Raw genomic sequence first — 15490 nt, 5'->3', positions numbered from 1 at the left:
TGCTAGTCTGGTGATTTTCTTTTGTTTACAATGTGCACATTTTAGTTGGTGGACAGAATTTTAAAGATCATGCAAAAATGAACAACGTTTGAATTCTAACCTTATTTAAATTGTGAAAAATAATATCAAGTTTTTTTTAAAATGAAGTGCAAAGTGTGCCTAAAAGGCGCACCCGGATACCAGAGGGTTAAAAAGAAAGTTTACAAAGTGCTTTTGACAGACAAAGCAGAGGTCACAACAGCAGGATACAAGATGCAAGTAAAGACACTAAAACAGAAGCAACACAATAAGAGAGATGCGTACAACAAATGCAAAAACATGACACTTTGAATAAATTAAGTGAATCAGAGTAAAGAGGGCAGGGATAACAGAACATGATGCCGTCAAATAAATGCAAAAATGAAGAAATGAGATAAAGCAACATCATGTATGAGAATATATATAATTTGGTATAGGCCTATTTTGTTCTATTCTGTTCATTGTTCTGGCTTGAAGTCGAAGGACAGGAGTGAGTATTTAAAATGTTATTACGTTCAGTTATTTGATGATGAGAATGGGGGTGGGATTAAATAAGTTTTTCTTCTTCCCACTCCTTTTCAAGTATAAATGAATGATTTTTTCTTTTTTTTTTGTGTGCGAATTTGTTTGTATTCTATAAATGCTCGAAATAAACAAACAATGAATGAATGAATGAATATAAATTAATAATCAAACAGGATAAACTTCAAATTTAAAAAATTAAAATTAAAAATTAAAAAGGGACAAACATCACATAAAAGCAAGTCTATAAAAATGTGTTTTAAGAAGTGATTTAAAAGATGTCACAGATTCCTCAGCCTTATCGCCTCAGGCAGGCCGTTCCACAGTCGAGGGGCCCTGATGGAAAAGGCCAGGTCACCTTTAGATTTAAGCCTCGACTTTGGAACAGCCAGGAGCCCTCTGCCCCCCCGAGGATCTAAGGCTGCGTACTGGCTCGTAGTCAACTAGCATCTCAGCTTTATAGCTAGGGGCCAGGCCAATTCGGGCTTTAAAAGTGATCAGTAAAATCTTAACATCAATTCTAAAACACACAGGAAGCCAATGGAGTGAAGCCAGGATAGGGGGGATGTGATGCCGCCTGTTAAAACCAGAGAGAAGCCTAGCTGCTGCGTTCTGTACCAGTTGGAGGCAGGACAATGATTTAAGGCTTCAGGCTCCTTTATCTTTTCCGTACCTCCTGAAGCTTCGCAGACTTTCATTGGAGGGGGCAGGACGTGGTGCTGCGCCACAGCAAAGCCTTACTAACGGAAACGCTGCATTGTTACCAGTGACTCACTCCATGTGCAGGGGCGTGGTCTGCTTTGGCAAACTGATTTAGAATAAATGTGATTGGTGGATCGCTGCGCACAGTGTGTGTCAGGTACCCTTGAAATTAGATGAAAACACGTTGAGTTCATTTGCCTCCTACATTGCAGGACCTGCGATGTGACTATTGGATCAGCCACCAAACAGGACAAGAACAGACTGAAACGGACAATCAGGACTGCAGAGGTGATCATTGGTGCTGATCTGCCCACCATTCAGGACCTCTACACACCCAGAGTCAGGAAACAGGCAGGAAACACCTCTGCAGACCCCTCACACCCTGGACACAACCTGTTTGAACTTCTTCCCTCTGGCAGGCGATACAGAACACTGTACGCCAAAACAACCAGACACAAGAACAGTTTTTTTCCCCAGGCCGTCACTCTGATGAACACTTCCTGACCCATCCAGTGTCAGTACCCCCCTGACCCCAATTCACCAACTTATATTTTTGCACTATGTAAAAAAACTCTATTTGCACTACAATAATATATATATATATATATATATATATATATATATATATATATATATATATATATAAAACATATATTTTTACTGACTGTATTCCTGTACATATCCACTCACTGTATAAATACTTCAATTTGTACTTTCTGTACATACTGCAGTGTAAAATCCACTGTAAATAATATATACATATACATATATTTTTAATAGACCAGACCCACTCATCCACTCACTGTATAAAAACTTCAGTTTGCACTCTGTACATATTCCATTGTAAATCCACTGTAAATCTCCACCCATTGTTGTCTTTGCCTCCAGTGGACTGTTTGTCTATTTTGTGTCTGGGTCCACATGTTGTCTGGGTTTGTGTTGAAAATGTATGTCGAGAGCAATGTAAAAATCGAAGCCAAATTCCTTGCATGTGTTCACATACTTGGGCAATAAAGCTGATTCTGATTCTGCACATGTACATGGCAATGACGATGCTCAAATGATATATTATGCAGCTCTAACACATAGTGTTGACAGAGCATACATGTTACATTAAATAAGTTGACTCTCTCAAACTTGTTCAGGAACAATTGAAAGGTTACAAACTATTTCTGACCATCATAAAACTATGCAACTAAATATGATATAATGTGTTTAAGCTCCTGTTAAAACCACATTTATTCTTAACCCTAAACTGTCACTTGCCAGTACTTAGACAGATCATTATTGTCAAATTCACATACAATTAAAAGTATAATTTGTTGTAACGAACAGCGGATATCCATTCTCTGCAATCCATAACTGCTAGTTAGACGGTACCATCTTGACTTATGGTTATCCAACCATAATTTATTGAAAGAACGTGACCCAGTTATGTCAGAATGATTCCACATTTGTCCTTCCAGTCACTCACCTGGCAGAAGATGAGCATGTTCCAGATTTTGCAGCCTTTTCTGTAGGCAGTCAGCTTCTTCTCTATCTCCTCTGGATGTGAGACAGTCAGAGAAAGACAGACAGAGGAGAAAGAGAGAGGTGTCACTTTTCCCACTCAGCCATAATGGCAAGACACATAAATTGGCCGTCTCTCCAGACACTCACGAACACACATACAGAAAAACAATGAGTCATCTCAGAGCTCCGGCGAGCTGTAACTTATTCCACCCTCATCTTTTTCACATTTACACTAGAAGAGCAATTTTCACTTGAGAACCAAGGTTTAAAAAAAAAAAAAGTAAGTAAATAAATAAATAAAAGAGCCGGGTCCCACTCACCGAGGATGTCATCAAATGTGGCGTGTTCATGGTCCTTTAATAGAAGATGAAGAGAACATTATTCTTTGATTAAACCACACTGAGCAGAAACTGATTGAAAATGAACAACCTGCTGATCTCCCACACAGGTGATTAGTTCATTTACAGGCATTCATGAATTAGATTTGTTTAAGCACTAAGTATTTCTAGGAGTGCAGATTGTACTGACAGCCAATTATAATTTACAATGGTATTTAAAAACACAATTAAAAAAAAAAACTAAAATAATGTACCACAAGGTAAAACTGAGTGATTATGAGGTGATCATCAGGACAGGAAAAGCATTTTATATTGTGTTTTCACAGCTATTAAAATAGGATAAAATTCACTCTATTTTTGATGTAGTTATGATGCATCACTGATATACTAATATTACGGTGGCCCAGAGGTGCAACAGCCCAAAAAATAATCCACTATAAGGACAAAAAAGAGAACAGCCTAAAAAATAATCCACTATAAGAAAAAAAGAGAACAGCCTAAAAAATCATCCACTATAAGGAAAAAAAATGAGAACGGCCCAAAAAATAATCCACTATAAGAAAAAAAGAGAACAGCTTAAAAAATTATCCACTATAAGGAAAAAAAAATGAGAACAGCCCAAAAAATTATCCACTATAAGAAAAAAAATGAGAACGGCCCACAAAATTATCCACTATAAGGAAAAAAAAAATGAGAACGGCCCAAAAAATTATCCACTATGAGAAAAAAAAAAGAACAGCCCAAAAAAATATCCACTATTAGAGAAAAAGAGAAAACCCCAAAAATTATCTACTATATATTTTTAAAATAACTCTATTTTTATTTTTCACCGACCTCCACTTCCAGTGGGTTTCTTTGTTAGCATTAGCCACATTAGCTGAAGGCCTTAAAAATTTTCAGCCTGTGTTTTTATTTTTTGTGGTGGCCTTAATTTTAAAGCAAGAGACCTTTAGGGTAAACAGCGCCCCCCTAATTAAAAAAGGTGGATGATGGTTTTTTTTTTCTTATAGTGGATAATTTTTTGGGCTGTTCTCATTTTTTTTCCTTATAGTAGATAATTTTTTGGGCTGTTCTCTTTTTTCTTATAGTGGATAATTTTTTGGGCTGTTCTCTTTTTTTCTTATGGTGGATAATTTTTTGGGCTGTTCTCTTTTTTTTCTTATAGTGGATAATTTTTTTGGGCTGTTGCGCCTCTGGCCCACCGGAAAATATATATGATATACATATTTTACGCAACATGGATGACAAAAAGTCCAATTAAAAATGTTATGATCCTGGAGCAGACATAATGTTAGTTCAGTTTTCTCACATTGGGTAATTACCACTAAACATGAACCACAGCAAAGGATGATGGGAATGCAGTTAAGAATGCAAGTCTTGTTTCCCAAAGAGCTCATTTTATCAATTTCAGCTTCATCTTGCAGGAGAATGTTAAACCGGAGCAATTTTCAAGGTGATCCATCCAATAGTTATTGCAGCATTATCGTTAGCAACCAAAATGTGAAGGAAAAAATATGGAGATTGCAGCCTTGAAGTTTTTTTTTTTTTTTTTTTTTAAATTTCCAGGAAAAACAATACCAGCTGGTGCAGAGGGGAAAAACTGCCTTCGTGAACAAACAAACATTTATTTGTACATTACTTGGGTGACTCAGAGAAAAATGAACCCTTGAGTCACTGCTTTCTATTTCTGGGATTTTTTACGAGACTTAAAGGTCCAATGAGTAAGTTTGAAAGAGAATTAGGAGGATGGAATAACAGAAATGGAATATAATAATCAGAAGATTTTCCTTCGTGTATCACTACATGTAAATGTGGTTTGTCACCTTAACACCAGCTGTTTATAATCGACAGATGGAACAGGTCACCACCACGTACAATCGCTCAGAGTGGATTATCTCTTCTTCTTCTGTTTAATATCAGGTAGCACCCAGTTTAAGGTGTCACGTATGTTCAGAGTGGACCAAATAAAGACTGACTCTAACAACTCTAATGGTTTTAGCAGCCTTAGGTTAGGACTACTTTGAAAAGTAGTACCACAGACATTTCATGAAAATGCTTGCTTTTCACCCCTCCCTCATTCTCCCTACCCCTCTTGAATTCATCTTCCCAGTTTTACACAGTTGATAAAGCTGGAGCATCGTCCCCTATAGCAACCATGTCAGCATGAATGTCCTTGGGGGCGAACCCTTTTTCTGCAGACATTTGATAAAACCACAGTGCCAAGGATGGTTCATGAAATGTCTGTAGTACCACTTTTCAAAGTCCTAAATTATTATCCAATGTGGGTTTATCTGGAAGGAAACCATGCAGTTAGTATCAGGAGAGGTTGAATTTAATGTATGCCAAGTTTCATTGCTGTGGAACAACTCCTTCTTAGTCAGGATATGAACTTTTCAGCCCCCCCCCGTATGTAATTTTCCTTTTTTACACAGAGAAATGTGTGGTAAAAGTTTATGATAGTATGTTATAGGTCTGACCAACTTCAAATCGAATTGGTCTGTATAGACTATTGATAATTAATATTGTCAGTGTAGTTCTTGTATTTTACAAATTCATCCCAAAGGCCGGATTAGGGCGTCTCAAAAATCACTTTTCTCTTCAGATCACTGCGTTATTTAAACCAGTTAATCTCCAACATGATAATAGCCCCCCCCAAAAATTTCAGCAAAATCCGTCAACGTTTGACCCCCCCCACCACAAAGTATGAAGGGCCTGTCAAAAACGCCATAAACGCTCATTTTAACCAAGAAAATTACATATAATGAAGTCTTAAGTGTCCACAAATTGCTTTTTCTGGTATTTTACAGCGTCCCTGTAATATCAACTCCATAGGTTATTGTATCAGGTGGAATATAAGTGAAAATAAGGTGATTTTAAGATAAAATAACTCAATTATAGGCTAAAAACTTGAAATAGAAAGAAGTTCAGACCAGTAAATCTAGTTGAACACACCATCCAGGTCAGGCTGCTGTCCACGCAGGAACTTCTGTTTGGGAAAGGTGGGCTTTCCTCCAGTGAATCCCGCAGGTTTGGGGTTGGCCTGCACTTGTCTTGCCATGGCTGCTTTGGTTTATATTGGTACTTCTTTAACAAAGAGACTTATGCCGTGTTTCCACTACGTAGAACAAGCTCGTCTCGTCTCGGCTCGCCTTGACTACTACCGACTTTACAGTACCTGGTCGTCATAGCGATGCGGCGTGTTATTTCCATGTCGTCTGCTCAGAGAGTTGCTGATAAACTCACTCGTTGCATGTTGTCTTGTCTGAATTTTTACGTCGGCCACCAAAGACTGAATCTCCTCGACTAATCATGGTGTAGTTTTGGGCTGTTATCATATGAATTAATGTACCGCTATATTTACTGTCCACTTCCACATCTGTTTTTTATAAAACGGTGGGTCACAGAGAAAACTGTGTGACCAATCAGTGCTCTGCAGTGTTTACACGTCACCTTTTAGTATCTGGTCCCCAGTCCTGGAACCTCAGTGGACATGATAACAAAAAAGTAGTACCAGGTACCAGATTCCAGGTCCTTTTTCATAATGGAAACATAAAAAGGCCGAGCTGAGTCAAGTTGAGTCAAGGTGATACCACGGAGTGGAAACGGGGCATTAGTACCACAGTAAACTCAGTCAGGTACCACATGTGACGCAGTATGGATGTCTTTACTTTATGCACTTTAGTATCCATTTAGTATCCATTAAGCATGGTAATGCACTAAAAACAGCATTTTTTGGCGTTTTTTGACAGACCCTTCATAGTTTGTGGTGGGGGGTCAAATGTTGACGGATTTTGCTGAAATTTTTTGGGGGTGTATTATCATGTTGGAGATTAACTGGTTTAAATAACACCATGATCTGAAGAGAAAAGTGATTTTTGTGACACCCTAGGCCGAACTGGATCCTTTGGTGGGCCACGGGTAGGGATGGGAATTGTTAAGAATTTAACGATTCCGATTCCATTATTGATATTGCTTATCGATCCGATTCCTTATCGATTCTCTTATCAATTCTCATTGAGTGAGGGAATAAAAGAGTACAAACTGGTGTGTTTGCATTAACTGTCTTGTATATTTCCATCTCTGCACAGAAAATATAATACATACAGTATGTACAAATAATAATAACAGATGGGTCGGGGGGGGGGGGGGTACAGTGAAAGTGAAACTAAAGACACTTTACTAATTCCTCTATTGCCGCATTTCTACTATGTGAAACCGGTTCAACTCGACTAGGCTTGTCTCCTGTTGTTGTGCACCTCATTTCCTTTCCGTTCTTGCCTTCGGAAACTTCTATTTGAGGAGTTACGTTTGTTGCCCACACCAGAACCAGCCCGGCATTCACTCTGCTGCTACATTCACAAGCGCCGCTGAGTATCAAATACGTGACATTCCTGTAAATGATTCACATGCTGTGGACAAATGTTTGAGGATATTGGAGGGATTCCACCCTTTTGAAGACATGGAAGCTTTGCAAGTGTTCGAAGTAAGTGGACCTGGTGTCGTCTGTTTAGACCGTTTCTGCCTCAACGCCATGTTGGCCACGTTCTGACCAATGCAGCGTACGTGTGACGTCATCGCGCATGCACAACGAAGGCGGAATCAATAAGCAGAATCGTTAAGCAGGCACGCAAACGATTCCAAGGAATCGAGCTCTGGGAAAAAAGAACCGGTTATCGATTCCCATCCCTAGCCACGGGCTGTATGTTTGACACCTGTGGTCTAGTGTATTTGCTCCAAAAATGTTGATTCTTCACCTCATCTTCACTGACAGGTATGTTGTGAGTGTAGCTATTATCACATTGTTAGTGGTTGAATCTTACATAAAGAATGGGGATGATGGAGGGGTCGTCCCTGCGGATGATGTTGGGAACATATTCGGCCTTAGGGACTTTGGAGGATATCAGCTGTGAAAAAAACAAAAGAGGCAGCTATTATTTTTCACTGGTGCTTTAAAGATACAGTTCAGATGTTGTTGCTAATGATGCTGGTTTTTAATCTCCACAGACAGATTGTAAAAGTGAGAACAAAAATAATCCTTGCCATGATTTTAGGTGGACTAAAATCCTCTCCCTCGCAAGCCGCTCTCTCCGACTCCCTCTCCTCCTCCCAGTCAGCATCCTCATCCAGCCCTTCATCTAGAGTCCCTGAGGAGGTCTGAAGCTCGCCACCTGGCTCACACACACACACACACACACACACACACACACACACACACACACACACACACACAGGAACAAAGAGGGAAGATGAAAGGATAACACGCAAACACCATTAGAGATGAGGGCGCTCCAGTTTTAAAGCGTTGCACCTGTTGTTTTATTTTTCTAACACGGAGACGAAGAGGGACGAAGAGGAGTTAAAATCAGACAGCGACACATGAAATGATAGAATAACGGCGCACGCAGCTGTGACACCAAGCAACAGGCACATGTGGACAACAGGTCGACAGATGAGGAGAGGTGTGTGTGAAGGCAACGGCCTCGAACAGATACACATAGAGTTAACAAAACGCAGAACAGGGGAACAGGCGGAACACAGCACAACCACACACACACAGCACAACCACACACACACATATATACACACATTGGACAAACACCAAGACACACAATGGGTCTGCATGTGGGTGCTTCTATGAAACTGGGGCTAAAAATTCAAACCACATGTAGAAAATGTTATGAAGCAAGTTTGGGAGCAGTTTGGGTCGATTTGAACATATTTACTGAGATAAAAGAGAAATAATTTTTCAGATAAAACACATTTTTATTTGACGCGTTGTTGAGCCGCATTATGTAATAAATTCCCATTATGTAATAAAAGTTCAAAATGTAATAAGAATGTCACGTCATCTTGTAATAAAGCCGCATTATGTAGTAAACTGACACATTTTGTAATAAACTATATCACAGGTGTCAAACATGCGGCCCGGGGGCCAAAACCGGCCCCCCAAAGGGTCCATTCCGGCCCCTGGGATGAATTTGTGAAATGCAAAAATTACACTGAAGATATTAACAATCAGTGATGTTAAAATCATTTTAGGTCAATTCAATCTTAAGTGCGTCAGACCAGTAAAAACTATCATAACTACCCATAAATAATGAAAACTCTCTTTATTTTAGTGTGAAAAAAGTAGAATTACACAAAAATGTTTACTTTTACAGACTAGCCTTTTACAAAAAATGTGAACAGCCTGAAATGTCTTAAGAGAAGTATATGGAATTTTACCAGTATTCTGAATATTACTAAATATTTTATACATTTGTAGATCCACTGTGATCTGTAAGTTGTGATGCACATGTATAAATGATAAACTAAGGAGTAACATTGTTAAAATTGCACTTATTTTTCTTAAACATTTTCAGGTTGTTCATATTTGTTCATTTTATGTTCAAATACAGTTTGTAGATGTAAACATTTTTATTGCAGAATTTTACTTTTTTCACTTAAAAACATAGAGAAGACTATGGAATTGACATTACTTATAAGTTCTTATCCTATAATTTATATTATTTTACTGGTACGGCCCACTTTAGATCATATGAGGCTGTATGTGGCCCCTGAACGAAAATGAGTTTGACACCCCTGAACTACGTCAACACATAATATAGTAAATTTTTTCACATTATGTAGTAAGTTATTACAATTTGAGAAATGTATTACAAAATGCAATTGACACATTTTTATTAAAAAAAAAAAAAAAATGTAATAACATGGTTCATTATGTAATAACAATCCAAATTAATATAATTTCAGAGCAATTTAGAAGAAATTAGTCACAGGAGCTACAGGTAATGTAATCAGAACTTTAACCACACAGTTTAAAGATTAATTTAGCACATTACATTTTCCTGAAAATAAAAATGGTATATATAATGGTATATAAGACCAGTTACAGCCATGTTTTCCAGATCAAATGCACCGACACCTAGGTAGTTTTTCATGTCCCAATTTAGGTCCTATTTTTGGCCCCAAAATTTTATTAAAAATTCATTAATTTTGGGATGGCTCAGAGCAAGAGTATAATTTTTTTTGCGTTTATCTGAGGTCGTCATTAGTTACATCCTGGGGGGAAATATTTCTAAATTTCTCTCTGCCAGATGCCAAAATAAACCCAGTTTCATAGAAAGACCCATGTGTGTATCTTTATATGTGTATCTATGATGTGTCATATCTGCATGTACTGAATGTGCATGTGGGTCATTCTACTGAATCATTGTCCCACCACTAAAAATAACCTTTATATATGAAAATAGATGTTCATTCTATTATTTGTTTTATCATATTTCAGACAGGAGTAATCTTAATTTACCTCTAAATACCTTAACAGCCACTGACGACCAATGGCATCTAATGATCAAAAATGTTTAATACCTTTTTCACCACTAAACCTATCAATACATTGAAATAATTCTGGTAAAATGCAGTGTCTCTGCATTTCATGGTCATCAGATATGACCCATTTGGACGTTCAGAGGCTCCGTAGTGAACATAGAAACACTTTCATTTTATACAACATTGATTTATTTAAAAAAACAAACAATGTAGTCTGACAAATAGTGGTTGTAGACACTTGTTTTATCTTCAGGTAATGATATATTTTGCTGAAAAAAGTAATTTTTATGTCAGTTTTCTCTGTTCTCACATAATAATCTTTGAATTTACTCTGAGCTTTTATGAAAATCTACATGATCAGTGTATTAAATGTGGGAAAATATTTGCATTTCACAGAACGAAACAGACAATAAAACAATAAATAGTGATAAATCACTTAGGAGAGGTTAGATGTAGGAAAAAAAATGAATTTAGAAGTCAGAAAAATATCTGGGTCTTCAAGGGTTAACATACTGTTTATGAAAAGCATCGTTTAGCATTTTCATGTCACTGCTGAATCCTGCATCCATCTTTCTCATGGCTGTATGATAAAATGTTTTAGTAATGACAATTTTAGATCATTAAGATCCAATCTCATACATTCTACTCCTAGTCTGCACAGTCTGCACAGCTCAACACACATAAAGAACAAAATGTTCTGCAGTAATACCCAAAAGCACTTGCTCATTTGCAGAAAGTGGGTGGTATTCCTGTAAGGCAGTGTTTCTCAAACTGCGGGGCGAGCCCCCTAGGGGAGGCATGAAGGCTTGTCAGGGGGGGCATGGGATCATTACTGGATGTTTTTTTTTTTTTTTTCTTCAGGTCAGAACATGTAGCAGGTGGAACTAATGTTTTAGCGTTGGAGCACCCTGGACTCATTTTAGGGACGTACACCAAACCAATCTACTGCCATGGTGATCTGTCACTAGACTAGACACAGACTTTAGGTTTGGACAATGGACAAGGATTGGACTTAGACCAAGACCAGTCTCAAGCAAGGTTCTAATAGTTTTGGATTTTTCATTCTAGTTTAGTTTTATTTAGTTTTGACTTTTATTTGACGTGCACATACAAAAATCTGCATGTAACACGGACACCAGGTTTCTATAATGAACTCCTAGAACTCCTAATGAATCTAGATATGTCATGTAGACATGTTTTAGGAAGCTTGGTACCATTATTTGTGGTTTTATAAAAATATGAAAATGCCTATTTTTTCATTCGGGTCGAAATGGCCGAAAAAGTACCTATTTTGCTTAACTTCAGTATGCAATAACTTTTGTATTACTAAAGATACCTTTACAAACAAGGTATCATTATTTTCCTTACAAAGAGAGCTTTCAGAAGACACTATTTTTAAGACTCCCAAATGTAAATGTAAAAACACCTTAAGATACCTACTACAACACTACGAAAACTGTGCAATGTTTCTGTTTTTGCACAGTTTGCACTTTAATGTTCTGAGATGTCCAATGTAAACGGGCTCACTGACCCACTTATATTGTTCAAATGTTCATCTTTGTTACCAAAATGTGTTCGTAGACAAGATAATTGCGCATTTCCTATTTTTATTTGGAAAAAGTATTGTCTCAGGGAGCAGTCTTGTTGAGTTTATTTGTATTATTCAAGCAAAAATGTGTTATTTTTAATTTGAACAAAAAATTATTCAAGGAAAAGCAGAAAACATTGTTACAATATTAATGTTTCTTTCAATAAAACTTATAAATGCATAACTGTTACAGTGTTGTTGGGGTTGAGGGGGGCCTGGAGATTTTTCGTCCTCCAAAGGGGGGCCCCACAGAAAAAGACTGAGAACCACTGACTTTAGGTATGCACTGAATTTTAGGACTTCTGATTGTGGAAGCCATGAACTGATCATAGATTCAAACGTAAAAAAAAAAGAAAAAGAAAAAGAAAAACAAAAAGACAATGTTTGCATACAGTTTAAGAAAATATATAATAAATGTGTTTGTTTTTTTTCCCCTAAATTGAATGTATCTATAAACGATAATTTTACAAATACAACCCATGCTGCTATCTCAAATATATCGTAGGTTTCAATAGAAAATAGAGGATTCATCATTAACATCTAAAATTCTCATAGTTTAAGGCTTTTTAAAGTGGTTTTGGGTTGTGGGGCAGTAGTTTGCATCAAGTCCCACCCCTTTTGCCGCAACTATGGGATCTAACATCAGAGGAAAATGTTTTTCACTGTGTTTAACATATACAGATAATATTTGTCTGTTTAAAATATAACTTTACAGGTCAATAAAGTTGAAGTTTGCGCTAAAGATAGCAACGAGACACGTAGTTTTGTGTTAAACAGCTCAGTGGACGGCATCTTTGATCATCACCTCGGCATTTTTCACCTTGTTCTTCAAGTAGGAGGTGAAAAAGTATTAAAAGAGGTGAAAATCACAACAACAACAGTCCTACTGAAGCTGCAGACACATCTTCAGCGACTCTGAACAGACCGTGGGGGAGAAACAATAGCGATGACGTCACCTCCACGTCTTGTAGGTGTGTAGTCTTTACAGTTAATGTACACATTTTCACAGTCTGACACTTGAACAGTTTTACCACAAACTGCACCTTTCTTGACCCGAAAAATTAACTTTAAACTGACAAACTTTATTCAGAAATAATGCATCATTCTAAAACTTACTAACACAATATTTCTCCAAAATCAGGTCCCATCAGACACACCCAGAAGATGAGCGCCTTCCTGCTGTGCATGTATGCATGTACAGTGAATGTGTGTGTGTGTGTGTTTCGTATGCATGTACAGTGAATGTGTGTGTGTGTGTGTGTGTTTCGTATGCATGTACAGTGAATGTGTGTGTGTGTGTGTTTCGTATGCATGTACAGTGAATGTGTGTGTGTGTGTGTGTGTGTTTCGTATGCATGTACAGTGAATGTGTGTGTGTGTGTTTTTTGTATGCATGTGCAGTGAATGTGTGTCTGTGTCTGTGCTTTGTATGCATGTGCAGTGAATGTGTGTGTGTGTGTGTTTTGTATGTGTGTACAGTGACTGTGTGTGTGTGTGTGTGTTTTGTATGCATGTACAGTGAATGTGTGTGTGTGTGTGTTTTGTATGCATGTACAGTGAATGTGTGTGTGTGTGTGTGTTTTGTATGCATGTACAGTGAATGTGTGTGTGTGTGTGTGTTTTGTATGCATGTACAGTGAATGTGTGTGTGTGTGTGTGTGTTTTGTATGCATGTGCGTGTCTCATGGCATCGACTCACTGTCTCTGGAGTCATGCAGTGAGTCAGGCTTGACGGGGGTGGGGTCACTCCACGAGCGGCTGAAACTCTTGGCTCGGCGATCGGCAAAAGCTGATGGATTTAGGGGGAAGAGAGTCACTCGTGCACACATACACACTCATGAGAAGCTAATCGATCCCGCAAATAAAGGGCTGTGTCCTGTAATTAGTTTATCCAGTGTGGAAGAAAAACCGAGGCGGTAAAGATTTGCAAAGTTTCTGTAAGATCACTGGCTTTGGAAACTTATGCTGACAGAGCTGAGATCAGCTTAGCTGTTCAACAATATCATGAATTCTTTATTTAAACTGTAAAATTATGACTTCATGTTCTCATTTGGCAAGTTTACGTTGCAAACGTAATCATAATTTCAAGCAATATCTTTTAACTATAACCTACTGAATCACTTATTCACATTTTCTTTTTTACACTTTACGCACAATCAGCAGATACAGTGAAAACACACAGATGTGTGTAATGTTCATAATAAATACAACGATTTTAATTACCGTATTTTCCGGATGATAAGCCGCTACTTTATTCTCAGGCTTTGAACCCTGCAGCTTATGCAACGATGCAGCTCAAGTACAGATTTTTAACGGCCTCCAGGGGGCACTCTAGCAGGAAGCCCAAAAGTGAGACAGACAGGTGGAAGAGGTGAAGAAGAAGAGAAGTTTTAAGCTTTACTTTTAACAATCATTTTGCATGTCCTGCACAAACCCTCATCATGGAAAACACACGATGAAATGCATATGATGCAAGGCTCCGTCACACTCCTTCTCAGTCTCTCTTCCATTGTCGCTCTCAGTGGCACTTGCATGCTGCAGCTCTATTTCCTTCTTGGACAGACACATCGATTGCTTTTAACCTAAAAGCTGAATCATGCATTTCATCGTGTGTTTTCTATGATGAGGGTTGGTGCAAAATGATTGTTAAAAGTTAAGTTTAAAACTTCTCCTCTTCCACCTGTCTGTTTCACTTTTGCATTTCCTGCTACAGCGCCCCCTGGAGGCCATTAGCCGGTAACAATCTATACTTGAGCTGCATCGTTGTATAAGCCACAGGGTTCAAAGCGTGAGAAAAAAGTAGCAGCTTATAGTCCAGAAAATACGGTAATTCAAGCAAAAAAAAATCTGTCAGTGGAACAAGTGAAAATTATCTTTGTAAGATTTTTTTAAATAAGATTTTCACGATCTATTGTCTCAAAATAAGTTCTTACATCTCACTGAAAAGTTACTCTTTAGGCGATTATGTCTTATTTTAAGTGTGATGAGATATTTTGACTAGAAATGAGAAAAATACACTTGGTAAGATTTAGATTCCTGCAGAGCATTAATATGAAATCTAGATGAGAAATGACATTTTGTTACATTTATTGTGACACTAGATAAGCCTTGGGTGGCATAAACAATGTCCCAGTAAATGTTTCCTGCAACCAAAACTTAAGGTGATCACTGCAAATTATTTGGTTCTTACCAAGATAAAGAAAAAACTTAGATTTAGAAGTGTTAGATAATATATCTTGTTTTAAGAGTTAATTTCTTCTTTTACGTGTCCATACATCTGTAGACAAGTGAAATTCTCTTGCTGCATGGGCAGATATTTCACTTGTTTTGAGTACCTTTTTCCACAGATTTAGTGTTTTTATCTTGTTTTTGGACACTCTTTTTTGAAGTGGACAGATAAAAACCTGTGTGCTTGAGTCTTTTTTTGTCTAAAGTTAACACTATTTGAAGCTACAATACGATTTTAGTCACTTTCACT

The 15490-nt window shown here is 37.6% G+C and overlaps 1 protein-coding gene across 1 annotated transcript in view; it reads right to left on the bottom strand.

The window, feature by feature from the left end:
* The window catches only part of nsmfb (NMDA receptor synaptonuclear signaling and neuronal migration factor b), a 159302-nt gene that overhangs the window by 45633 nt on the left and 98179 nt on the right, over positions 1–15490 (bottom strand). The window contains exons 8-12 of the mRNA XM_030144610.1: positions 13712–13801; positions 8133–8260; positions 7913–7996; positions 3075–3108; positions 2717–2787 (exon numbers count right to left, since the gene is read on the bottom strand). Of these exons, the coding sequence (XP_030000470.1) occupies positions 2717–2787; positions 3075–3108; positions 7913–7996; positions 8133–8260; positions 13712–13801 (407 nt within the window). The remainder of the gene's footprint in view (positions 1–2716; positions 2788–3074; positions 3109–7912; positions 7997–8132; positions 8261–13711; positions 13802–15490) is intronic.

The sequence above is a fragment of the Sphaeramia orbicularis genome, chromosome 9, assembly GCF_902148855.1.
Source record: "Sphaeramia orbicularis chromosome 9, fSphaOr1.1, whole genome shotgun sequence".
NCBI classification, from domain to species: domain Eukaryota; kingdom Metazoa; phylum Chordata; class Actinopteri; order Kurtiformes; family Apogonidae; genus Sphaeramia; species Sphaeramia orbicularis.
This window is presented reverse-complemented; position numbering and strand designations above follow the sequence as displayed.